The sequence below is a fragment of the Cheilinus undulatus genome, linkage group 24 (genome assembly GCF_018320785.1).
Source record: "Cheilinus undulatus linkage group 24, ASM1832078v1, whole genome shotgun sequence".
Taxonomy (NCBI): Eukaryota; Metazoa; Chordata; class Actinopteri; order Labriformes; family Labridae; genus Cheilinus; species Cheilinus undulatus.
The window spans coordinates 14467483-14493932 of record NC_054888.1 but is presented as its reverse complement, the minus strand read 5'-3'; the positions used below and the strand labels follow the sequence as shown (position 1 = coordinate 14493932).

Below are 26450 nucleotides of genomic sequence, written 5' to 3'. Positions count from 1 at the left end.
CTTTTAAAATGTGTTTAATTGTGTATATAGAAACAAAAAGTCAGGTTCAAAACAGTGATTTCATGTCATATACTATTTCTAACAGCAAGGCCGCCAAGAAAGGGGATAAAAGAGCTTTAGGCCCATTCAAAAGTTAATCAGTGATAACCACATTTTGTATTTAATAACCACTCTTATCAAAGTAATAAAGAATCTGATTTATCTGTTTGTTTATGCTGTGTATAGTGTAGCTTTTTTCAAAATTCAAACCCCTTTTCTTAAAACAAAATTGCCTTTCTTTCTGGAAATCTTAATAATATAAACTGTAAACTGTTAGGAAAGTAATGTCAGATTACATGGCTATGCTGATGTGCTCAAACATCATGCCAGAGAATAAAATAGAAGGAAGTGAATCACTAAGGAAAAATTTGTGATTGCAAAAAGATGCAAAAAAAAATGCTAATAAAAAAGGCAAAAAGTGACAAAGTTGCAGAAAAAGTAATGAAGACTAATTACAGAGGCAAAAATGGGATGACATCAGAGACAATGGGCTAAAAAAATGCTGAAAGGGGCAAAAATGGAAAGAAAAAAAAATGGTGAAAAAACTGTTAAAAAGTGACAATGAATCTGGAAAAGTGTCAAGAATTGGTCAAAGAGGCAAAAAATTAGTACAAATTGGCAACCAAAGCAGTGAAAGATGTGAAGGGGTAGCAGAAAAAGGGTTAAAAGGCAAAAAAGGGTTAAAAATGGCATGACAGTAACAGACAAAATGGGCTAAGAAAGGCAAATAAGGGTGAGAAGCTGTTGAAATGTGCGGCAAAAATGGGCAAAAAATTAAAAATGGCAAAATGGGCAGAAAAAATGGTGAAAACCAGTAAAAAAGTGGCACAAAGGGTGGTCGCAGAGGTATGTCAAAGCTGCAAAAATGTGATAATTAGAGGGGAAATGGTCTAAAAAGTGGCCAAAAGCAGTTAAAAAGTTGCAACAATGGGTTAAAGAGACAGAGGTCTGTGGAAGTGGCAAAAATGGGCAGAAAACATGGTGAAAAGCAGTTAAAAAGTCTTAACAGTGGAATGATGGCCAAAGTGGGCTAAGAAAGTCCGAAAGTGGCAAAAATGGGCAAAAAAAAAATGGTGAAAAGCAGTGAACAAACACAAATGCATTATCAGTACATCACAACTGGGGAGGGCCCATTTACTCTCTTTTCAGCTGAACAGTCCTGCCTGCCTAACAGCAGAACTGAGACTACTGAAAGATACTGATGTCCAATGCTATGTGAAAGTGGGCCAACGCTGCCCTCTAGAGGTTATAAGCGATAACAGAAAATGTAAGAAAACAGGCCATCCAGGATTTACTTTGCCTGAAAAACTACAAAAAGACTTGGAAAACCCTCAGAAATGTCTGATTGATAAAACAAAAGACATTTAAAGGGCCAATCCACCTAGTTTGCAACATGTCCTGAGTCTTAAAAGCTGTGCTTTATATGCTTAGATTTTAAGTAATCCATGTTGAAATAGAAAAGAATCCTTGGAAACAAACAGAAAACTAAAGAAACTTTTGAAACATGGTTGTATAAGTATTTGAAAGTTATAAGGGCTATCATCTCCCCATTTAACTATAATAAATGGGATTTTTATGTCTGGTAGCACACAGTTGAGCTCTGTTGGTGGCAGAAATCTGAAAGATTCATTACTTTCAATTAAGTAGAGAAGCAGAAACTTGACAAACTCACAAGTTTAGTTACATTGGTGAACTGGCCCTTTAACACTGCAGTGCTCAGATACAAGTGCACTCTGCAGCCATAATATTCGGCAGGGTCTCGTATTTAAAAGAGTACCCTCCATCAGACGTGGTCATGATCCTCATGGACCTCATTGTCCCTGGCACTGGAGCGCAGCACTGTGTCATCCCCAGCATGGTTGTTGTTCGATCCCAAGCTGAGCAGTTCCCATTGCAGTAGTAGAACATCATCACCTTTGGATAGACGATCCAGTTATCCCAGCCAAGTTCCTCAAAGCTGATTTGGATCTCTTCACGGTGGCAGTCGCTTTGCTGGGGTCTCTCGTGTGAGGGCCTCTGCAGGAGGTCAATTGCGGAGGAAGACCAGGGGATGGTTACTGGAGCCTGGCGTGGGGATCGAACAGGACCTTTCGGCTGAGTTTTGAGATGGAGAAACGGCAACTTGTCTGGTTCATTGGCATGGCACTCACAGGCCAGACATCGCACTTGAAGCAGAAAAGGACCCTCAGCTAAAAAGATGAGCAACTTTTGATCAACGTCAAACGTGGTCCAACCATCTGAGCTCCTTGTTGATGGAGAGTCTGCTGCTTTAAGTAGCTGCTGCCCAGAAGTGAGAATAAAGAGCTGGGCAGAGGTGTTCACGGAGGGTTTTTCACCTGCGTAGAACCAGAAGTGGGCAGATGTGTGCATTGTCTCATGATTGTTGACGGATGGCTGGAAGTAATAAGTGAAGTTACTAGAAGTGGTTTCTCCTGGAGTTGAGTCAGATGAGGCACAGGTAGAATCTGAAAAGTGGGATTAGAGAGTAGTTCATGAAATATAATGACTTTCTATAGAGATTTATTCATATGCAGATGATACAATGTTATACTTTACTAACAGGAAGCATTAAATAGTAATTTCTGCATCAGTATTATTCAAGAGGAGTCAGTGATAGATAGATTATAGATACGTTGTTAATCCCAAGGGAAATTCAAGAAAACATCTTCTGAAATGAGAGATTAACAAAGAATACGGGAGAGATGTTACACTTTACAAAAAAAAGAACCTAAAATAACTTCTGATGAAGTGAGATCAAAGGAGTCAGTGAAGTATGTTGGTTTTCAATTGGTGATATACTTGTACATAGATAAACAAATAATAAAAATTAAACAAAAATAAATTCTGCAAAAGTGAGATTATAGGGGTCTAAAGTAAAAAACCTTTGTATAGAGGATTCCCTCATATGCAGATGATACAATGTTATAGGTTATACAAACAGAAACACTGGATAATTCTGATAAGTGAGATGATTGAGAGGAGTCCTTGTATGCAGATGATACCTTGGTATATTTTACAACAAGAAGTATCAATAATGACTACTAAAAAAAGTAAGATGAAACAGGAGTCTATTTTTATCATACTGATTTTGTATAGGAGATTCCCTTGTTTGCAGATGATACTATGTTATACTTTAGAACACAGGCGTCAAACTCAAGGCCCGGGGGCCAAATCCAGCCTACAAGATGATCTCATATTTCTGTTATAACTGGCCTATCAGCATGAGGTCTGCAGATTTCCTCAAGTATAAAAATGTGAACTTATCCTTGATGATTTAAGATATCCTTGTTAAATCACAAAATCTGATTCTATTTTGTATTTTACCTCATATTTTCAACTCCGAACTTTGACTTCATAATCCCATAGTTGACCTTTTAGACTCACAATTTAAAATTTTGAATCATATTTTGACTTTTTCATTTCATGATTACAAATTTTATTTCATATTGTGACCTTTTAAACTCATAATTTTGACTTTCTTTCTAATATATTTACCTTTAAAAAACATTATTTTTCAATTTCCATTTCTTATTTTGACCTTTTTGAACTAATAAATTTACTTCTCTGAGGTTGTGAGCCTTTTAAACTTATCTTTTTTACTTTTTTAAATGTCAAAATCATTCATCATCAGTGCTGTTTTTTTAAATTTCATATTTAATTACTGATGAAATGAGGTTTACAGTTTATGGTTAAAAAGGTGACCCTGTTAGGCCCTCAGGTTAGTCCTGGATCCAGAATCTGGCCCCTGCTGTGATTGAGTTTGACATCCCCGCTTTAGAAACAGAAAACAGATCAATTTTGATAAAGGGAGATCAAAGGAGCCAGTGAAGTAAAAGTAATTTTCTACCGGGGATTTCCTTGTATGCAGATGACTCTATTTTATACTTTACAAACAAGAAATATTAAATGACTTGGACTTCTGTTAAATTGAGATTTAAGAGGAGTGTACGAAGTATGTATTGTAACAGTGATTTCCTTGTATGCAGATATTATGCTATACTTATAAATAAGAGGTACTGAATAGCAATAACATTGGTAAAAGTAAGATTAAAGAGGAATTAGTGAAGTATAATGGTTTTCTATTGGGGATATCCGTGTATGCAGACGATATAATGCTCTACTTTCAAAAGCAAGAACCATTCAATCACAATAACTATTTTTCTGATTACTTGTTCAGGACTACTTCAGGTTAAACTTCTATGCCATGCCATAGATTTTATAACACAGTGACATAGACTGAAGTTTGAGGGGGCGGTCTATCATCTTTAGCTGCAGTTACTTTGCTATTATCACTTAAATAGTCAATATTTAGGGCTCTCAATAAGAAAATGCCTTCCAAATTGTGTTAAGCCTCGTCAAGGCAAGTTACGTCATGCAGCTGCAAGATACATCTAACAAAAGGGATGTAAGGGGATTTTCAGCTTGTTATAACCTGGATGTCTTACCAGAGCTGGGGAAGACAATAATTTGAGTCATGTCCTGCTTTGGACTACTCTGCTCCTTGACCAGCATTGTCCTGCTCATCCTCAGGACCCTCGGGGGTTCAGGCCTTGCTTCCGTCTCCACCACATCCCCATCTGGACCTTGCATTGTCATCCGCGGCGGCTCCTCTAAATCCAGACCCTCCAAAACCCTCTGTCTGAACCAGGACAACACAGCCTCCCGGGGTAGCTCGTCTCCCACGCAGGCTTGAGTCAAAAAATAGATCCACAGAGGAGCCAGGATTAGGGCCTTGCTGGACACCATGACTGTACTGTAGCTCCAGAAAACTGATTCCCTTGTGTGGCTTTCCTCATTTTCACACATTTTGTTTGGCTGTGCAGCTATCTGAGTCTGACTGAAGTCTGCAAGCGAAGTGTGTTGTTGCCAATACACAAAGGGAAGATAGCAAAGAATGGCCTTGACAGTAGGGATGTTGTATTTTCTGCTTCTGCGACTGTGTGGCACAATTTTGAGGCAAACTGTATACTTTTTATGTCTTAAAGTGGCTCCGTACAAAATTAAGAACCGTCAAGTTTCATAAAATCCCACTGATTTGATTTCTAGTTTCACATAAACGGATATTAACTGTGATATGTAACATGCACCTGTTTTCCCACTGAAACAAAGAAGCCTCTCCCTACTGTACCTCCCTTTGTTATCTTAATCTGACCGTCCTTGAGTCCTTGAAAGCATAGCAGAGGAGTAGTTTTTCAAAATGTATCTGTGTAAAGCAGATGCTCACACATAAGCTTTGTTTTGTACCAGCAAATCATCTCTGAGGTTCTTTATAGCAGTGGTTCTCAACCTTAAGGGTCACGAGACTCTGAGAGGGGGTCTCCAGATGCCCCCAAAACTAAGAATATGTTTAAGTTACACTGTTGCACTTTACACCAGTTTTGTCAAATTTCAACCCCTTTCCATCATTTTCCCCACCAATTTTAACACATTTTAACTATTTAACATCTATTTTTGTCAGTTTTAAACTTTTACACCCCTTTTTCCTGCTTGTTTTTGCCACTTCTAAACCAGTTCTTGCCACTTCAGCTCAATGTTGCCTCTGTTGACCCATTATTGCCACTATTAACCGCTTTTTACCACTTTTTAAGGCCATTTTTCCAATTTTAACCCCATTTCACCATTCATTATGCCCATTTTTGCTAATTTAACCAATTTCTGCCATTATCTGCCTTTTTGTTTCTTGGTTAACCCTTTTTGCAAGATTTTTAAACCATTTTTCATCCCATTTCACAAAATTTCCACCCATTTTTGCCAACTAAAGGCCATTTCAGCCATTTTATAACTCCCTTTGACCACTATTTATGCCCATTTTTTTGCCACTTTAACCCATTTTTGCCATCTTTTTTGCCATTTTTGTGTCATTTTTAACACTTCAAACCCATTTCGGCTACTTTTAAAATCCAATTTCACCACTTTTTCCACCATTTTTTGCCATTATTAACTCATTGTATCAATTTTTAAACCATTTTAATTCTTTTTTTAACAAAGATAAGATAAGATATTCCTTTATTAGTCCCACAAGGGGAAATTCATTTTTAAGAAGGCTATTCACTACACAACTGATTGAAAAAAGATTTTTTGTTTCTTTGATAAGAGTGGTTATTTTTTCAGGTTAAATATAAAATATGGGTATCAAAGCTTAACTTTACAATGGACCGTGGTTTTGCTGACCTCCATGGGCCCCCAGTTTGGCTGGGTCCCAGAAACCCTAGTTGTATATGGCTGTGATCAAGCACCTTCAGGTACAGTGGGGGGCCCTTTATTTGGCACCTTTATTTTGGGGGTCAGGGGCTGAAAAGGTTGAGAACCCCTGCTTTATAGGAGGTTAAATAAAAAAAAAGACCCCTTAGTTAAAATTCACTTTTTCAGAGGCTTTAAATCTCATTTTCTTGTATTAAAATTGTGGTTGAACAGTTGCCATCGAGATTTTTCATGTAAATGCAAATTTATTTTGAAAAGCTTCCAGGTGACTGTTATAGAAGTGTTTGAAGCTTTTTTTGGAATTCTTTTCCTTTAATTTTTCCAAATTAGTCAGTAAATTTACATTAAAATTGGCAGGATCAAAGGCAAGGATACGGACGTCAGAGTGCATTGAAATGTTCTTGTCACCTATTTAACATTTTTCAAAATAAAGCATCAAATCTGGCCGCATTGCTTCTTGAATCATCTCAAGTATGCAACAAATATTTATTAAAATTTCAATAAAATGAGCCAAGACTTATAGAATAAGAGTCAGGGAAATGTTTCCTGTCATCGATTGAACATTTTTCAAAATAAAACATCAAATCTGGCCGGACAGATAGAGGCATTCCTTAAGAGTTTCTTGTCACCTATTTAAGATACTATCAAAATAAAATACCAAATTGACATTATTAAAGCATTGCAATGAAATTTGTGCATGTTTTTTCTTTAATTGTCTCCAAAAGCATGAGGTAAATATTTATTAAAATTAGCTTGATATGAGCCAAGGCATGTAGAATAAGTGTGAGCTAAATGTCTCATGTCAACTATTACAAAGTTTACAAAATAAAATATAAAATCATAAAACATTTGCACAGATTGTCTTTAAAATTTTCCTCAGAATTATACAGTATGCAACTTAAGATTTACAGGAATTTACAAGAATCATTTGATATTTCCTTGTCATGATTTTTTTTCTCAAAATAAAATACTGAAAAGACTGCATTATTTAAGTGTTAGAGATTGAGCAAAATTATCTTTTAGTGTTCTCAAAAGGTATACAGTAAAATCATCTTGAAATAAAAAATACTACAGTCAGGAACATGATGAAAGACTCCACTGAGAGCTTCCTGTCACCTTTATTGCCAAAATAAAATGTCAAACGACGTTATCAAAGCATTTAAATTGTTTGTGTGGTATTTTTTATTTATTTTCTGAAATATTACATGAAAACCAATATGGGCTTTTTTTCAATTTACCTCCGGTAAAATTTAATTCAACTAAAGAAGTTAAAGTTTCTTCTGACAGGTCAAATTAACAGGTCATTGTAAGCTTTCCTTTGTTGTTATAAACTTTAATCAACAGCGATTTTATTGATAATGAATAATTAATTTTCTTTTATAAATTAATACCATATAGTGCGCTTTATAACATATTATTTGCTCTCATAGTTAATTAATTTATGCTTAATTTTTCCAAATAACTCGAGGCCGTATTCGTTCTTTTTGGACGCTCTAAGCACGTGTACCGTAAATACTTGAATAGATACGCACTGGTGTTTAACCGGCAGCTAGCTTTATCTGAGCTATGCAAACAACGGCTCACCTGTCTGCTATCATTCTAATTACGTGAGTGTTAGCTATATTTGTCTTTTAGTCACTGTTACATCCCTTAAACGGGATTTTAAGTCGATAGCCACAAGGACACTAGCAAGCAGCTTCGTGGAATCAGAGCCAACGGCAGTTAGAATTTTTAACGGCTAAAATTAGCCCGTAACGTTCGCAGTTGTCTTGTAAGTGGAAGTATTTTTCTTTTTTTTAAAAACTATTGCCCCTTTTTCCAGACATGATATTATCCAGAGATACACAAATATGAGATATATGAGAGAAATATTAATTTTAGAAAATGAAAAAATAAACGTTCTGGGGGAAAAGTCGCCGCAGGTTTATTTGGTAAATATTTGGAGTAAAGTGAATATAAGTAGTGCTGTTATAAATGAGTGAATGTGGCTTATTCATCATTGTGACCACAAGGGGGCGACAGAAACCTATAAGTGTATGACCGTGGACTGGCAGCTGCATGTTTTGGCCATAAATAAAGCTTCCCTCGAACAAGTATCGTGTAAAATACATATTGTCGTAAGAAGTTTGTAGATGTTTAGCTTATATTTATTGTTATATATTACATACCAGGAGATTTTTGAGCACTGTATGCTTCCTTTGCCGACAAGCTGCACAGAGATGCTGATTTCCTTTCCAGCAGAAGAACTAGGAAGAGAGAGAGTTGGGACACAAGGGGGAGAGAAACCTGCCTCCTGCTTTGCATACAACAATCTTAGTCATTAATATCATTACAAAAATATAGTTCAGACCTAAAACTTTAATGCTCAAGACACTCTTTGAAGTTTAAGGATGAACAAAGACACAAACTTCAGTCCTTAAATATGCTTCAGAGTTTAGGGAACGAGGAGAGATGAACTTACACAACAGCTGACGCAGGTCTGTTGGTCCCACCTTAATCCCACAAGCATATTCATATATTTGGTCAATACTTACAGCCAATACAGGTCGATATCAACAGCTGAGAAAAGCTGATGTTTAATGTTGATAATGGCAGATATTTACAGATTAAATAGTGAACATATAGGCCAATATTTACAGCCAGTTTAAGATGATATTAACAGCTGATATAGGTTGATAATTTTAACCAATATAAGTCAATATTATCAGCCGATAAAGGGGGATATTTACACCTAATGTAGAGGGATATTTTCTGTCAATACGGGCTTATGTTTGCAGCTGATATAAGTTGATATTCACAGTCAATATTGCCTTATATTCACAGCCGGTAAAGGCAGATATTACAGCAGATCTAAGCCAATATTAACAACTGATATAGGCTGATAATTACATCCAATATAGGCCTATATTTACAGCTAATACTGGCTGATATTTATAGCTAATACTGGCTGATATTTACAGCAGATATAGGCCTATAATTACAACCAATATCAGCTTAGATTCAAGCAGACATAAGAAAATATTTACAGCTGATAATAATCAAAATTGACATCAAATATAGGCTGGTATTTGCAGCACATTTAAGCTTTTATTCACAGCTTAAATATAGCTTAATAATTTCAACCAATAAAAGCCAATATTTATATGCAACACAGGTTGATATGTATAGTATTTACTGCCAATATGAGCTGAAATTCACAGGTGATATAGGACAACACTTTTAAATATATAGGGCAATATTCACAGCCAATATAGGCCAACATTTACAGCCAATATTGGCTTATATTTACAGCAGACAGAAGGCAATATATACAGCTGATGCTGTTCAATATTTACAGCTTATATAAGCTTTTATTCACAGCTAATATATCCCCATAATTTCAACCAATATAAGCCAATATTTGCAGTCCATACAGGTGGATATTTGTGGTTGATTTTTACAGACAATATTGGCTTTTATTTACAGGCAGTAAACGCTGATATTACAGCAGATCTAAGCCAATATTTATAGTTGATATAGGCAGATATTCACAGCCAATATAGGCCAACATTTACAGCTGATATAGCTTATATATACAGGCCAATAATTACAGCATATATAGTTTAAAATCTACAGCCAATAAAAGCTAATATTTACAGCAGATATAGGCTTAAATATACAGCAGACATAAAGCAATATTTACAGCTGATACTATTTAATGTTTATAGGAAAAATAGGCTTTTTCATAGCTGATATAGCTTGGTAATTTTAAACCGTATAAGCCATTATTTAGAGATGACAGAGGTCAATGTTTACAGTCAATATAGGCTGATATAGGTCAATTTTAACAGCCATTATCATCTTTTATTCACAGCTAATATGGTCAGATAATATCAACCAATAAAAGCCAATATTAACATCCAATATAGGCCTATATTTACAGCAGATATCAGCTGATATTTACCTCCAGTGTAGGCCAATAATTACATCTTCTATATTGACTTTTCAGTAACAGTAGCATTGTTTATCTGTCAATATGGAAAATTAACTTTTAATCTAGTTTCTGCTGGTTCTGATTTCATGCTGGTAAAATCGTCTATCCCTAGTAATGAATGAAGAGTAAATCAAAGTTTCATTCTTTGAAACGTTTCAGTGACACTCTTATTCTCTGAAAGCACATTTAGGTTAACAGAAAAAACAAGAAAAGCAATATTTCTAAACTTTTAAAGAAGAAAAAATAAGATAAAGCATGTTGAGGTTAAGCCATTGGACTTGAAACTTCTGCAGCCTTCGCTAAGATGTTATATAATTTTTGGCCTCTTCTTTGTCTGGATTATTGAAGGACAAATCACAGCTAAGTGCTTAGAATGAAACCCCAGTACTCCAGAATCTACATGATGCTGCTTTGGCTTTCAAAGCGAATAAAACGAAGAAAAAGATTTTAGAAATGACTTACTCAGAAGAAATGGGAACAAATTTGAATGAAACTTTTTACATTAACACGTTTTAATGGCTCAAACATTTTTATTGCAGTCTTGTGCCATTATTACACCATTAGACGACATTGTTTTATTATATCACTGCCCTACCGCTGCATGAATCACTCGGTCCTAACTTTATTCTTAGACTTTCTTTTTATAGCTTCTCCAACTGTCACATGCATGCCGTCTCTGCCTGTCTCACACACTCACACACACACACCCATTTTGCTTGATAACATTATCTAAAGGGCCTGGAGTGTGGGAGCGTTTGTGTGAGTGTGAGTGCAGGTCGTACATGGCAGCCAAAGAAATGTGACCTATCCGTGGTGGTGCAGCTGTCGTGTCCAACCTGACTGAGCTGGGGGTGAAGCAGTGAGATGGGAGAGAGAGGCATGAGCTGGTTTAAGCCCTAAAGAGGTACAAAAGTTTGATTCTTTGAATGTAAACAAAGGTAGAAGAAGCAGAAGGAGGAGGCCGGAGTGGTTTGACATTTAGGAAAGTGAGCCCTCTTTCTCTCTCAGCAGGGTCAGAGCTGTTGAAAAGGGACCATGGCCGTGGCTGATAATGCTACATGATCTCGGGTGGACTTACACCTAGAGGCCGAGCTCGCTAAAGGACACAGAGACACACAAATGATTTGAGATGACACATTTCGCTCAATGGATCCTGTTACCTTCGCTCGGACTTTGCGGGGATGTCCAAAGGGATTCTTTACGGCTGTGATGGCAAGAGTGAGGTAAGCTGGATTTCTCTCGATTATCGAGGAAGAGCTATTTTTAGAAGCCCTTCACATCAGCATATTTGTTGGATATTCAATTAGAGTATGAAGGAAATCAGATGCTGGTGGAAGCTTTGATCCAGTTTGCAGCTGAATTTGCAGGAAGTCCAAAAACAGCAGTCTTGTTTTTGCTCTTTTTCTAATTTTTGCCTCCTTTAAGCAGAATGAAGACAAACCAGCTTGCTTAAAATCACAAAAATGTCATAACTGAGTGGAGACTGGAGCCTAATCCTGGCCTCCAGAGCTCAGGACTTGTCTTTTTCACTCCTTAGCAGGCATTTTGACAGCCACCATCTTAGTGTTTCTGCTCTTTTGACTGTATTCATCAGCAGTGCATTCAAAAAGACGCTCAAATAACATTACTTGCCTTTTAAAATGTTTCAAATAATATACCAGAATCATAGCTGCACTTGTTGACGAGGTATCAATTGCAGCCATTATACTAGAGCAGTGGTTCCTAACCAGGGGTCCTGGCACCCCCAGGGGGGGTCCCGATATCTCAGTGGGGGCGTGAGACCCTGTCTGCTCTGACGTTGTCAAAATTAGATTTATGTATTTATATTTTTTAAAATCATGATTAGAAACAAAATGTATGACAGCCTATTAGGGCAAACCTAAAGATGAAAAAAGCAAGAGAATATGTTAATTTATTAGCAAACACAAGTCACAATTTGGGTGAAAAAATTTGACATTTTTGAGGTCATCAAATCGTTTATTTATGAGAAAACAAACTCAAAATTTCAGAGTTTAAAAAGTTGGAATTTTATGATGAAAACTTGAAATTTCCATGTTTACAAATTCTTACATTTTGACATTAGAAAGTCAAATATTTAAAGTTTTTAATTGTAAATGTAAAACAGTGTAATATCAGACATTTACAAGAAACCAACCTGCAAACAGTGGTTGGATTTTTGACTTTATAATTTAAAAAATTCTAAGTTCTGGTTCTTGTAAATTTGACTTTTTAAGGTGGACTTTTAAAACCTTACAGTTAATTTTAAGTACTATTTAGTACTATTAAGTACTATTTTCTTGAAAATAACCAGCTCCATTTTTTTTATTGTTTTTTTTGTTTTGTTTTGTTTTGGTTTTTTTTGTTTTTTTTGTTGGTTTTTTTTTCGTAGAGTGGCCCCAATAGACTGTTGTCATACTGAATGAAATATAAATAGCTCTTTTGTCAAAACAGATGTATGTTGGCCTATTATGTTGGGTTTTTTTTCAGAGAAAACAATTAGAAAAGAGTAGGGGGGCCCTAAGGTCAAAAGTTTGGGAACCACTCTTCTAGAGTGCACAAGTACTGGAGGATATCAGGAGCAAGAAGCTGCAGGAAAATGTTAAACAATGGCTCATGAAGCTTAAATTTTAATATGAAACTTTGAACCTCAGCTGGGATCATGAGGAATGAATTGATGAATTTTCTTGTGGGAGCTGATGGTTGACGATTACCATTGTTAAGAATGAAAATGGAAAAAAAGTCAGCAAATATACTTGGGTGGCTTTAAATATACCTGGGTGGCCCATCTAAGAATTGTCAGTTTTTCTGGGGAAGGGGCTGGTAAATATCAGATGATACCAATAGATTTTTCAGTAGCACGGCAACAGGAAGTGACCTGCTTGGCGCCTCATACTGGTTGAGTTACTTTTGATTTCCAACTTACACATTACAAAGAGTCACTGGCCTCATACTGAATCTGACATCCTGTTAATACAAATGATATAAATAAAGTTGGATCAGACTTCCGTTAAGGGTAGGGGTAAGGACCTAAAAGTCAAAAACCTGACCTTCAAAACCTGATTAAAAAATGTTTAATAAAGTCCAGTGAACAGTCTTACAGGTTAAAAGCTCATCCTCCATGAAGACATTCTAACACAGCAAGTGTAGCTTACATAGCTCTTTTAGCTGTATAAGCTACATAGCTAATGTAGCTGAAGCAAGCTACACAGGCATGTCATGTGAACTTCAGCTACATTTGCTAAAGTTCGTGTTGCTAAAGCTAACTTAGCTAAGGTAGCTAAAGCTAAGCTCACAAATCAGCTGTTAGATTTAGCTACATTTACGAGAGCTGAAATTGCTAAAGCTAACTTAGCTACATTGGCTTATGTAGTAACGTCAATTACATAGCTTGCATAGCTATGTTAGCTTTAGCTAAAGCTAATGAAGCTAAACTGAACAACTGTTTGTGTAGCTACTTCTAAAATGAGTCTATGCATAATTTCATCCTGTGTTTGTTCCGCTGAGCTTTTTCTCTGTTTTATTTCTGAAATGTTGCTCAGTCTGTAATGTTTACAATGTGATTATCTAGTGAATATAAATCCCAGACTTTTTATGAACACAGTTAATTAAGAAAAATCTAAAATAGGAAATACATTGGAACTTCTATATATGGTGCCAAACCCCTCTCTAATACAAATTAATAGTTCCTCTGATTAGTCTTCAATAATCTAGAGGAAATATATGCAGTAATTGTGCTTTACATTAGTGCTTTCTGATTTTCTTATTTAGGTCATTTAATAGTCACGTCTTTCTGCTCTCTGTTTGTCTTTAACAGACCTTAATGTTGACATTCCCATCTTTATGAGATATCAGCACTTTATATATTTAAGTATTTGCCTCTAGTGAATAAAAAAGTTTCCATTTGTGACAGAGGGTGGATCAGAGACACACGGTTTGCAGGAGCAAGCGACCTCTAAGTAGCTAGCAAACAAAATCCTGCACCTTCCTGCACGTTTGTGTGAAGGTGTCGACATGGTTTTAAGTTCGTTAGGGCCTAGCTGCTGTGAAACAATCAGAAAAGATACTAGTGATTATTGGAATATTATTTGACCACTAATCAAGAGGCTACAGGTGTGGTTTAGTGATACTGTAAGCCTATAAACAATGGTGGCAGGTTAAGAGTGGTAACAGCAGATTTGAATATAGATAGTATGAAAGTTAGCAGACATAGAAAGAGTTAAAGAAAACTCCTTGACGTGTGCTTAAGAGAGACTGAAAACAAACATAATTTTTGAATGAATTGCCTAAGACACCTGTCATAATGCAATTTAAGATCACACAGACACAATCACTTTTTGTCCTTTTTTTCATCTTGTCTTGACTGTAACTCTAAATGTGCTAAAAATAGCTCAGCTTAAGTAATGATATTCAAGTCTTTTTCTCAGAGTTGATGAAGTTCAAGTATTGAATCTAAATATATCTCATTATTACGCATATTAAAAACTACATTCAGTCCAGTGATATATATATATATAGGTGTATATTCACCTGAAAATAGACATAAACCTGCTAAAGTTGGAGTTTATGTACTGCTGGAACAAAAATACTGCTCGCCATGTCTTTAAATAGAATAACAGTGATGTAATCCTTCACAATGAGCACATTCAGTAGTAAAAAGCTGGTATAGTCATGCTGTTTACTGTCTAAAGATAACTTTAATGTCTCCTGATTGATGCCCTTTTGTCGTCCCAGTCCCCAGTCCCCCAGCCGAGGTCAGACATCCTCTGTGAGCCCAGAGACATCTGAACCGATGGAGTCTCTCAGAGGAGGCCTTCAATAACCACTGCTCATCTTGATACCAAAATCAATCACCAGAAGGGACAGTGCTTGAAGAAGAGAGATCAACATGTCCAGTCCCAGTCTCACCTCAACCTCCAAGAGGCCCAGAAACTCAAAAGACAGAGGCGATGGGGTTGGAACGCAAGAACCAGCACCCCCGGTTTTCACCCGTAAACTCCGTAAAGCAGCCGTAGGAACTGGCTGTGATATCCGACTGAGGGTGTCTGTGTCGGGGTTTCCAACACCTACACTGACGTGGTTCCACAATGATGAGCTGCTCCCTCCCTCAGAGAACCAGGACTCAGGAGGGCTGTGGATACGGGACTGTCATACGAATGATGCTGGCTTGTATGCTTGTGTGGCGACCAATGAGCTGGGGGAGGCTAGCTGCAGCGCTTTGGTGGCTATCATGGACCTTGGTGAAGGTAACTTCCACTCTCTTTTAACGGGATGATTTAACCTCTTAAAACCCTGCATGTATATATACGAGGTTTACATTTATGCTTTCTTACAACCATGTCAACTCAAAATCTGTGAGATAATAAGCCAGAATGCCCATTGAAGTTCAAGTTAATAGCTTGGAAGTTGTGAGAATTTGCTGTGAAATTTTCAGATATAAAATTAATTAATAAATGGAAATTTTAGTTAATTTGTTAGGATATTTTGAGGAATTTTCTGGCATTTTCGAGGAAATTTTAGGACCATGTTTCTATATTTTGGAGAGTTTAAAACTTTTTAGGTAAATTTTTCGTTGAAATTTTTCGCCATCTTCATGGGAATGTGGGAAGTTTGTTTGGATGTCTGGGGTAAATTTAATAAGAAATATTAACATATTGTCATAGAGATTCAAGAAAATTGCTTGTAAATGTTTGGGAATTTGCTTTTAAATTTTTAGCTATTTTCATGAAAATATGGGAATTTGATTGGGAATTAGGTGTCCTTTGAAATTTTAAGGAGTTTCACAGAAATCCAAGAATTTTCAGGAAATTTCCAAGATTTTCAGGAAAGTTTCATGTCATGGAAAGTTATTTGGATGTTTGCATACATTGTCTATCATTTTGGGGAACAGATTAAGGAATTTTTTGGGGGGGTTGTTACCAAAATTAAGGGGAATTTGCTTGAAAAACTTGAAGAATGTTTGGGGAATTTTCTTAGGAATGTTAAGGCTTTATGATCAAGTTTCACTGCTGAGGTCTCAAGAGGTTAAGTCATCATTTTTATGCTTTCTTTTACACACATATATATGAGAATTTGATTGGGAATTAGGTATCCTTTGGAATTTTAAGAATTTTCAAGGTAATTTTATAAAACTTCTTTAACATTGGGGGAATTTGTATTGGGGGAATTCATGTATTGTCATGGAAATAATATGAATTTATTTGTGAATTTTTGGGAATTTGATTTGAAGTTTCACCTTTTAAGTCTCAGAAGGTTAAGTCATCATTTTAAATTCTACGCTTTCTTTTACTCACATAGATAGGATAATGTTTGGTCTTAGTTTTTACTGCTCACTGATGCCTACATCCATCATCCACCAATCAGTATCAGCTGATTTTCACTGTGGCACTGAACATGCAGTCTAGTGTAATTATGTAGTTGAACTGTCTGCCAAGAAGTGCCATGCAGTTCAGCACTGTGAGCCAAATTTTGGAGTGGTTTCGTGGTTTAGTACCATCTGTTTCTGGTATGGAGCCTGTGCATCATCTTCACAGTAGTTGAGCCTCCATCCATGATCTGTTATCCTTATTAAGGAGTGCTAACTACCTAATAGTATACTGAAGTTTTCTTTAAATGCACGGTTCTGACCTGACAAGGTAGAAAACAATTAAAAAGAGGCATTGTTGTTATGTATTCCAGCACGTTCTGTGCAATGAAGTCAAAGTGGCCTTGCAAATACACAGTGGATGGGAGGAATTTTCATTATAGATGAAATAAATATACCAAAAGTATGGATTATACACCAGATTTTACTGCTGTACTAGACGGAATATACTGTTAGCTGCACTACAGAAACATTTGGGACTTTATGTCAAACCATGTTCCCAAAATTGAGGTACAAACTGTGAACTGATAACCTAGAAGTAATGGGTTGGACTCCATTTTCCAAACAAAACTGGAGAATCTTACTCAGATGATTACTGTGGATCAGTGTAGATTTGTGAGTCATCTGCATATTTATAGCTACTAAACTTTTGACATGATATTTTCATCAGTAAATTTGATTGAAGATTAAATTTATCTTAGCAAAATAAAACTGTAAAAAAAAAAGGCATGAATAAGGATGACTTTTGTGGCCTTTTTTAGTCTCTGCTGCCACCTGCAGGAGATCTCGGCACACTACAAAGCTAAGTGGTCTGACCAGCTATTAAACCTGCAGAACACAATACTGGTGGATCTCTTTCATAACTGATTGCCGTGGTTTTTGCACCTAAAAAAGATGATCAGTACATCTATATTTTACCTTTGAAGGGTCCTTAAATGAAAAGAACAACATCAAACATTAGAAGAACTTCACATTTTTGTCCAAAGGCTAAGACTCAAACGTGTTAAGCTAATTGCCAGTCTCAACACTTTGTCTTCTCTAATTGATATGGATCCCTCGAAACATTATCCCAGTTCAGGGAGAGTGCACCCAGACTAAACAATGCAAATCCAACGCTGTGTTTTTGATCATCAGACAGTAACCCTGCTCTCCGCGTCTGCAGAGCGGAGCTTAAAATTAGCCGTGAATGTAAATAGACTCAGCTTTGCAGCACCTGCCGTTGCTTTCTATTAGCTGCACAGCTGAACTTTTGAGTTGTTTGTTGTGCCGTCAGAGCTGAGGAAGTTTGGAAATGGGCAGCTGGTTATAACACTGAGGATATTTTGCGTCTTATGCAACTGAAATTAGCCTGAGAAAAGTTGCCCACGAGACTAAACAAATCGTTATAAAGTCTACAACTGTGGGCTTGTAATGGTTGTCTCTCACCATCAGCTGCTACTGTATATTGTAACATAATGCAGACGGCAGACTGATATGATACTAAAGTTGTCAGCATAATTCATAAAAGCTAAATAACAAGCTCCTGCTATGTGCTATTTTTTGCATTGCAGCTCTGCAACATTTTCAGGATTGAGATACTTCGTGGGTCTGTTTCTCTCCGGGTGGTCGTACAGCTGACATAAATTCACACAGCAAAGCATGCAAGACTCAAATACTTCATTTATGGCAGCCCCATCTATCCCTTCATCCGAGTTATCCTCATATCTCTGTCACTTCCTTTACCAGAAACCACATCTTTGAAATTCTATTCCCGGCGAGTAGAAATCGAGCAGTATTGATAGCTGTTTCAATACCAGAGCGACGAAAATAGTTGTCCTGGGCAACCAAGAAAATTGTATCACATCCCCTCACTAATCTGTTCAGTTCCCCTGTTCTTATATGGGGCAAAGGTAATCAGGTGATATCAAATGTAGACCTGTGAGTCATCTGTATATTTATATATACAGATGACTCACATTGGTTTTGTTGTTGATTGGTTTGATTGGTCTGATTGGTTTTGTTGTTCTCCATGGCATGAGCCACTGGAAGTTTGTGTTAAACAAAAGAGGCCCAAGGGTGGAGCCTTGGGGTACTCGCATGTAGTTTCTCATGTACTCTGATGTGAAGTTGTCAGTTGACGCAAAGACACCCCCTTCATTCGAATGATAATGAAACCTGTTTAGATCTGTTCCACAAAGTCCCACCTTGTTCTCTTGTCCAGGGGTTCTGAAACTTTTCAGCCTGTGACCTGCAAAATAAAGGTGCCAGAGACCGGGGACCCCAACTGCACCTGATAGTGGTTGAAGCATAGTAGCATAGCATAGTTTAGTTCATGCAGGACCCAGCAGATTCTAATTATTGCCTCCCATCTCCCACAGCCAATCACAGCTCTCTTTCTCTCAAAACAGCGGTGTATTTAAAAGTGATGTACTTCTCACTAATCCCTTCTTCCATTATTGCAGATGCACCATGCTGCAGTTGCAGCTGCTGCTTGCAAAAATTAACTTCCTCCACCCCAGCCTCCTCCTTTATAGCATAAAGCTATATTCAGATTCATGCCACTTTGGATTAATTGCTTCTTAACTAATTTTATTATATTTGGTATGCATCGTCATAAATGTATCTGGGGGTTTCTAGCCATGGGCTCCCAGTCTTCTCTGCCAAGTAAAACTTTATATCCATTTTGCAATAGAATAGTTAAACGTATGATGAGAATGTTCCTGACTGAACTAGAGTTTGTGCGTATATTTTTATAAAAATTCAACAGTTGAAATCATTTCAAAATATTCTGTCTTTTTGGAAGGCGTTCAGGGACCCCATCTCCTCTCTTGCGACCCCAAGGGGGTCCTGACTCCCAGGTTGAGAACCACTCTTCTGGTCTGTGCTGAAATATGATGGGCGGTAATTTGACCTGAAGTTTTTACTTTAAAAATTGTGGGGAAGTTTCCACCTGGTGACATAGAACTGTAGATGTGTGAGTCATCTGCATATAGAGTAACCTGTAGCTTGTTCTCGAAAAATCTAGGCAAGTATTTGGTTTCAAATAAGAATGAAACAGGTTAGTACTGGCCAGAACTAACCCTAACTCTAACCCTTTCATCAACTATTTATTACCTCCACCAAGGAGGTTATGTGATGGGGTGGGTTTGTTCGTTTGTTAGTTTGTCAGATAGTTTGTTTGTTAGTTTGTTTGTTTGTTAGCAACATAACTCAAAAACTCATGGACTGATTTTCAGGAAATTTTCAGGAAATGTCAGAAGTGGCATAAGGAAGAACTGATTAGATTTTGGGACTGATCTGGATCACCCTCTGGATCCAGGAATTTTTTTAAAGGATTCTGTACTATTGGGAGATAGGGCTGCACTGTTACCACGTTACACCAGGAGATGGCAGACATGAGTAACTTATTCAAAGTTTTGGAGTGTATAGACTTTGTAAGACACACTCCTGGTCGAGAAGACGAGTCGGAGGGTAACAGAGAGAAAGACATCGAATTGTAGCGGGAATACTCACAATGCTGGGAGGAAAAGAGGAATATTCACCCTCTGCCATAACTTCCAGTCATCCGGTGAGACCATGGGTGCTTCCGCCATGACAGTCCACACGTAGCAAAGCCAATGTTTTGCCTCACCGTGTCTCCACCCCACCAGGGAGGGAGTAATTGGCGAATTAGATTTTGGGAGTGATCCAGATCACCGTCTGAATCCAGGAATGTTTTTAAAGGATTCTTCACTATTGGGAGATAGGGCTGATGGCAGAGGTCTGCGCTCTCTGAGTGCTTTTCTAGTTCTTAGTATTTCTGAGACATGTTGAACAGACCTAAAACAGCTTGAATAATCATGAACCGTACACTGTTATGATCATTTTTTTGCTAAACATGAGAGATTAAGTTTAAACATCAAACATGAACTGTTTTTTATTGTAAGACTGCCTTTCCAGTCACTGTAGTTTGATATTGTTATTCTTAGTCAAATCTTTCCAAGCCTAAAATGATACTGAAAAGTGATTTTCTACTTTGTTAAGAAGCTAACAGGCAGAAAATACTTTAAGTGATATCATTATCTGAATAGAACCCAAGCACTAAACTTAATTTTCCAGGATATTGAGCATCACAGTCAGAGTTCTAAATCCGTCTGACTAGTTTGCATCATCTGTCTGATTGACACAGTCTCGTGAAGAATATAGAAGACAATCTCCAGTGAGATCATCGCCGGTTAGATCTGATAGCGGCTCTGTTCGCCTCCATCAGTGGAGAGAGTCGACGGTTGAGCTCACATGTCAGCGGCGCACACACTATGAGCTGGCAGGCGCGGTCCAGCTGGCGTACCACTCAGCACCCCTCTGTCTCACTCGCCAGGATTTGATCTCCAAACATCAATCTAATCTCTACTTTCTGACCTCTGCTGCCCCAGAAACTATTCCTGACAACTTTGTTCCTTTTATCAAGCCTTTCTTTGGTCTTTTTCAGCTCATTTCAGGTTGAAGCAGGGATTTAGGTTTATGGAACAGCCCTACAACACCCTGCAGATTTATTTTGTTTCTTAATACTCTTTATAGATGAAAAAATGCTCCAGTGCTGTTGCTTATTACATATGTAGACTGAAAAAGTGCAAATGATCTATGATAAATGATTATCTCAGGGATAAAACAATACCTTGCAATATGATTACAAAAAAAATCTATAAAATATGAACAATTAAAATTGATTCAACAAAAGTATAGATTGCACTGCTAGCAGAGAGTGCATTGCTAAAAAGGGGGCTGTAATGGTCAGAGACCTAGCAGGATAGGGATTGAGGAAAACATCCCACCCAGGATTCTAGTTCATATAAATAACCTGAAATAAAGTGTTTTCTTCTGCTTTGTTGCAACTATAATACTGTTTTGAAGAAGACACATTAGAATTGTGGATCATAAGTTTGAAATACGGGTTTGTTAGTCATGGGCAAGTTTCTTAAAATAAGTAGTCATTACAGTTATGTTACAGCTATCAACAACTGACTGAGTTCCTCAGAAACATAACTTTAGCACTACCCCTTCTTGTGTTCTTAATATTAATGGACTACAGTGTGAGAGAAAAAAACACTACAATTTCATAATCTGTAAGAGATCCTAGTGACATTTTTTGCCCTTCAGTTTTTTTATTTTCAAGTCATTTTGGATGTGTTGAATGAAAACAGCTCAAATTTGCCAAACAATATTAATTTTGGAAAATGTAAATAATTTTGGCTTAAATTAGCCTTAAATGGCTAAGTACAAAGAGGATTAGGGCCACTGAAAACAAAAATTGAGATGCAATTTTGTTTTTTTTTTAACTTGTGACAAAAAGTAGAATCTCAGAATTCTCAGATTAGAGTCAAATTTTTGACTTGAATCTCAGGATTATGACATTAATCTCAGAATTCTGACTTTTTTCTCAGAATTCTGACTTTAATCTCAGAATTCTGACTATTTTTCTCACATTAAAAAAAAAAAAAAAACTGCATCTCAAAATCTTTTTCTAGTGGCCCAAATCCTCTTCCATAGCCAAGCTACACAAAAACCATCAATTTTGTTCCTGAGGACCAAAAATGTCCCGTTTTTACATTTGTCCACCAGATGGCGCTACTTTTTCCATTCAAAGCATGCTGCAAAAATCCACTCTTTTTTTCTAACTTTTCTCTGCAAAAGTGCCTTGCAAGTGAAATAATAAGTGTGTGTCACTATTGCTGTTGGAAAAAAACAAGTCTGTGTATTTTATTTTAATTCATTTTATTTTGATCTATTACAACAGTGGAGTTGTGTAAACATACTGGCCTTTAAAGGGTTTAAATCCCCAAAATTATTATTAACGTTTGATACGTATATTTCAGGTTGAAGACTCTCCCTGAAGACTAGCTTTTTTAAAGTGTAAAAAAATATATGTATATTGTTTTTACAGCTGATTTTAGGAGGCGGACATTTTTTGTCTTTAGTGCGATGAGTGTGAACTTTTTATTTAAATTTGACAGTAAGAAAAAAATAACAATGTATCAAAATCAATGTTTCTGCCAACCACTGACTCATCTAAAAGCCTGATAATAATAATGAGCAAAAACTCCTTGAAATGTATTTAATGTTAATTTATTATTATTAGTTTTTGTGATTAAAAAAACTGTAGAGCAATGTCAACATACTGGCCTTCAAAAATATAAGTAATATAAGTAATATTTGATATGTACATTTCAGGCTAGAGTAGTTTCAAAAGAGTGACTCATTTAAAGTGAAAAAAATATTAATTTATTATTTTTATAGCAGTTTTGGAGAAGCAGACATTTTTTGTCCTTAGGGGCAAATGTGTCAGGCTATTAAAAAAACTTTTAAGGGTTTGTATTGTAGCCATTTTCAAATTTCTGGCTTGACCATGACCACCTCTGACTTACTAGGACAATTCCTCTCGTTCGCCCTTGTCTCGCCTTCTGTTTTTTTTAATCTACGCCTTAAGCTGCAGACATGACACTTGGACTTGTGTCACAGTTAAGTCACACAAATGAAGAGCTGAGACTCGACTTGGATTTGACTGCTGGGAGACTTTGCTTGCCTCAGACTTGACCTGGCAAGGGCTTGACCTAAATGCAAAAACATCCAAAGTTAAGCCCTTTTAAAAGTCTACAAAAACAACCCAAATATTTACTTAAAGCACCAGTGGATTTAAGAATATTATTGCAATGCAGAAGAGATAATCCTAAAGGAAGATGGTTAAATAAAGTCAGTTTAGTTTTGGCTTCAGAAGGCTTGTGAAGGACTGAGCACACCCCTGTCTCTGCTTAAATTTTGCCAGTTTATTAAGAATATTTAGGTCAATAGCGAACTAGAGCAAATTAGCATGTTTGTTTGAACTACTATGTCCTGGTTACTCTCCATTTTCTACCTCCTCTCTCTCCTCGTGGTTATTTATGGCGTGGTATGTGTCGTGCTGGCCACAGGGCTCGTGCTCTAGTGATGTGTGGATGCCGCCGGCCCCCTTCTCCGATTGCACCGGCAGACATCACAGATAATTATAGCATCGCCACGGTCAAGACGCGGCACTGTCACACTCAATCACGGTCAGCGTGATGAAAGAGACGCGGAGAGGGGCGGAGGGGGTGAAGCTGGGCCATGATTGCGGGTGAATATCTGTGTGTATTCGCTCACGTGTGCTCGCTCGGTTTTAATGGCTGTTCTGGCTGCTTTTGAGCGGTGAGTCAGGCTGACATCCCGGGCTGCCACTTTAAGGTTTTACCCCGAGAGATGAGACCAACCAGAAAGCTGAGTAGTGCTGTGTCACAAGTCTAGACCACTTTATTGACGTCAGCCTGTGGCGTATGGCTTTGATTAACATACTGTCAGGATATAAGGCCGCTGAGGCCGTTTGATGGAGGCTCTGAGAAAGCAGCACATCGCTCACCTGTGGTATTTTAAGCTGCTTTGAGAACAGATGATTGTTGTATTATGACGCAGGATTAATAACAGCCCAGACTTCACTTGCAGTTAGTCATAAAATAACTTTAAAAAGAGTTCTGAGAAATAGATCTGTGGTGTTCCAGTGCTATTGACAAGACAGGAGCAGAAATAGTGTCCTTATGCTACTCTTTTTGTTTTTAGAGGGCTCTAGATGTTGGCATGCTGGTTAACATGTAAAATCTAGAGATGCCTGGATTACTTTTTTTGATAACACTTTTACAACTTGTAATTTTTGTGAGTCCCAGTTTGAAAACACTTTGCACTCTCACTCAACTCTGGACTTAAATGTCTGAAACTTCACTGTAATTTTTGGTTACAATTTCATCTCTAACTTACCTTTTGGGAATTTTTGAGTCGAAAAATGGAAGTTGGGGATTTTTAACCCTTAAGAGTTCCTTTAATACCCTAACACATTTGCCCCTAAGGACAAAAAATTTTCGCTTCCAAAAAACTGCAATTAAAAATAATATATTAATATTTTTCTCTATTTAAATGAGTCAGTCTTTAAAAACTACTTCAGCCTGAAATATACATATCAAATATTACTTATATTTGAGGGATTTTAACCCTTTAAAGACCAGTATATTTACACAACTCCCCTTTTTTTAAAAATCAAAATAATAACAACAACAATAATGATAATAATAATCATTTTCATAAAATACATTTCAAGAAGTTTTGCTTGTTATTGTTATCAGGGCCTGAGATGGGTCAATGGTTGGCAGCAGTATTGATGATTTTCATGCTTTTATATTTTTTTATTTATTTATTTTGCAGTTTCAGATTTAAAGAAAAAGCTGACACTCATTGCCCCCTTGCAAAACACAGTAAAAAAGTGTGAATTTTTGTGGCATGCTTTAATTGGAAAAAGTAGCGCCACTTGGTGGACAAATATAAAAATTTAAAATTGAAAGCTAGTAGTCCAAAATAAAATCTAAAAATTAAGGAATGCATTAGTTTGTGTTAAGATAAATGTGGGATCAAAAATGGCATTTTCAATGGTTTTAGATGGGACATTTTTGGTCCTCAGGAACAAATGTATCGGTTTTTGTGTAGCTTGGCCATTTTAGGCAAATTTGAAGAACTGAGATAACTATTTTAAACATTCTGTGTTGTTTTTGGAGATAAGAAGCTCCAGGCTCAGCCGGAATATAACCATATGGCAGTACATAAAATATAAAATTAGCCCTGAGAAATCTCCCATGTTTCATTATTGACCGTTTGCTGTGCAAAAAATTACTAATTTTTCTCCATTCAGGCCTAGAAGGTCTTAGAAAGTCTTAAATTTGGTTTTCAAAAGTTTGAGGAACACTGCTTTTTGTTCAGATTAAATTTGGGCTGTCAAACAACTAAATCATTTAATCACAATTAATCTCTGATTTTCTGAAATTAATAAATTAATCCCCCTTTTTGTTGCATTTTTTAAATTCTACTGTTTTGTAATTAAAGCCTTTTAAAATTTTTTTTAAATTTTTTCATTTTTTTAAAAAATTTTTTTTGTACTACCTCAACTTTATAAAATGAAAACTATATTTTTTAAAGTTTAATTAACGCTATTTGATATAGGACCTCCAAAAAAAAACAGACCCCTAAAAATGGATTTTTTAAAATTATTTAAAACAATATAAAAAAGAAATTACAAAGTACTGAAATCATGAAATACCAGTGCCAGTCCTTTACAGTGTGGTCTGCTGTCTCCTATATGTAAAATTAGTTTTTATTCCAATTTTAAATAATCATATTTCCTGTTTTACTTGGCCTGGTGACATCAAATAAAAACAGAAAGAAAGCTTAAAAATCACACTTTCCTCACTAAGGGATTGCCATTCAAAAATGTGGCTTTGTTTTTATGCGGATGATGAAATCATGTTGGCATGATCATGGACCCCTTAGGGGTTAACAGTGAAAAAGAACCTGTTATGGCTTGAAAAAGAAAGTAAAAAGATAAATGCTTGATAACACAGGTGAGGGTGGAAGGATTCCCAGGCATCTATTTCCCCATTCTGCATGGCTAACATTAGCAGCTAGCTCTTCTAGCATTTGTTCCCATTTACAGATTGATTTGGTGCTTTGATATTCAACAGTCTAAGTACCATTTTATTTCTATTTACTGTTAAAGAAACTGTCAAACCGCACTGTTCTACGACATGCTAACCACAGGTATAGGTAATTAGTTTAACCGACTTGTAAATATTGCTCTAGCTAATTTGGCTAACATTTATCAGTTTAGCAATGCTAATGAGATCGCATTAGTTAGCTTAGCTGTTGTCATTTCGTTGACACATGTTGGTTTGTTGAACTCCACCAGTTTTGCTTGACATCCACGGCTTGATCCTGAGTTGGTGTTAGCGTCATCGCTAACATTAGCAAAGCTAGTAATACAAGTAAGCATCTTTGTTAATGGATTAATGGTTAGCATTGTTAGACTTTGATAAA

At 36.7% G+C, this 26450-nt stretch overlaps 2 protein-coding genes across 4 annotated transcripts in view; one reads left to right on the top strand and one right to left on the bottom strand.

Annotated features, from left to right (window-relative positions):
* Nucleotides 1-914: 914 nt before the first annotated feature.
* Nucleotides 915-4850, bottom strand: inha (inhibin subunit alpha). The gene is made up of 2 exons (XM_041782046.1): nt 4485-4850; nt 915-2504 (listed from the first exon to the last, which is right to left on the bottom strand). The coding sequence occupies exons 1-2, from the start codon at nt 4843-4845 to the stop codon at nt 1756-1758; spliced, it is 1110 nt and encodes a 369-aa protein (XP_041637980.1). The 5' UTR covers nt 4846-4850; the 3' UTR covers nt 915-1755.
* A 6091-nt stretch (nt 4851-10941) lies between these two features.
* spega (striated muscle enriched protein kinase a) overlaps nt 10942-26450 on the top strand; it is an 88272-nt gene continuing 72763 nt past the window's right edge. The window contains exons 1-3 of one of the 3 annotated variants that reach the window (XM_041781645.1): nt 10942-11117; nt 11225-11436; nt 14945-15456. In XM_041781645.1, coding sequence (XP_041637579.1) covers nt 15099-15456 — 358 coding nt within the window. In that variant the 5' untranslated portion in view covers nt 10942-11117; nt 11225-11436; nt 14945-15098. Of the gene's footprint in view, nt 11437-14944; nt 15457-26450 lie in introns of all 3 variants that reach the window. The other 2 variants (XM_041781643.1, XM_041781644.1) reach the window with 2 other exon arrangements.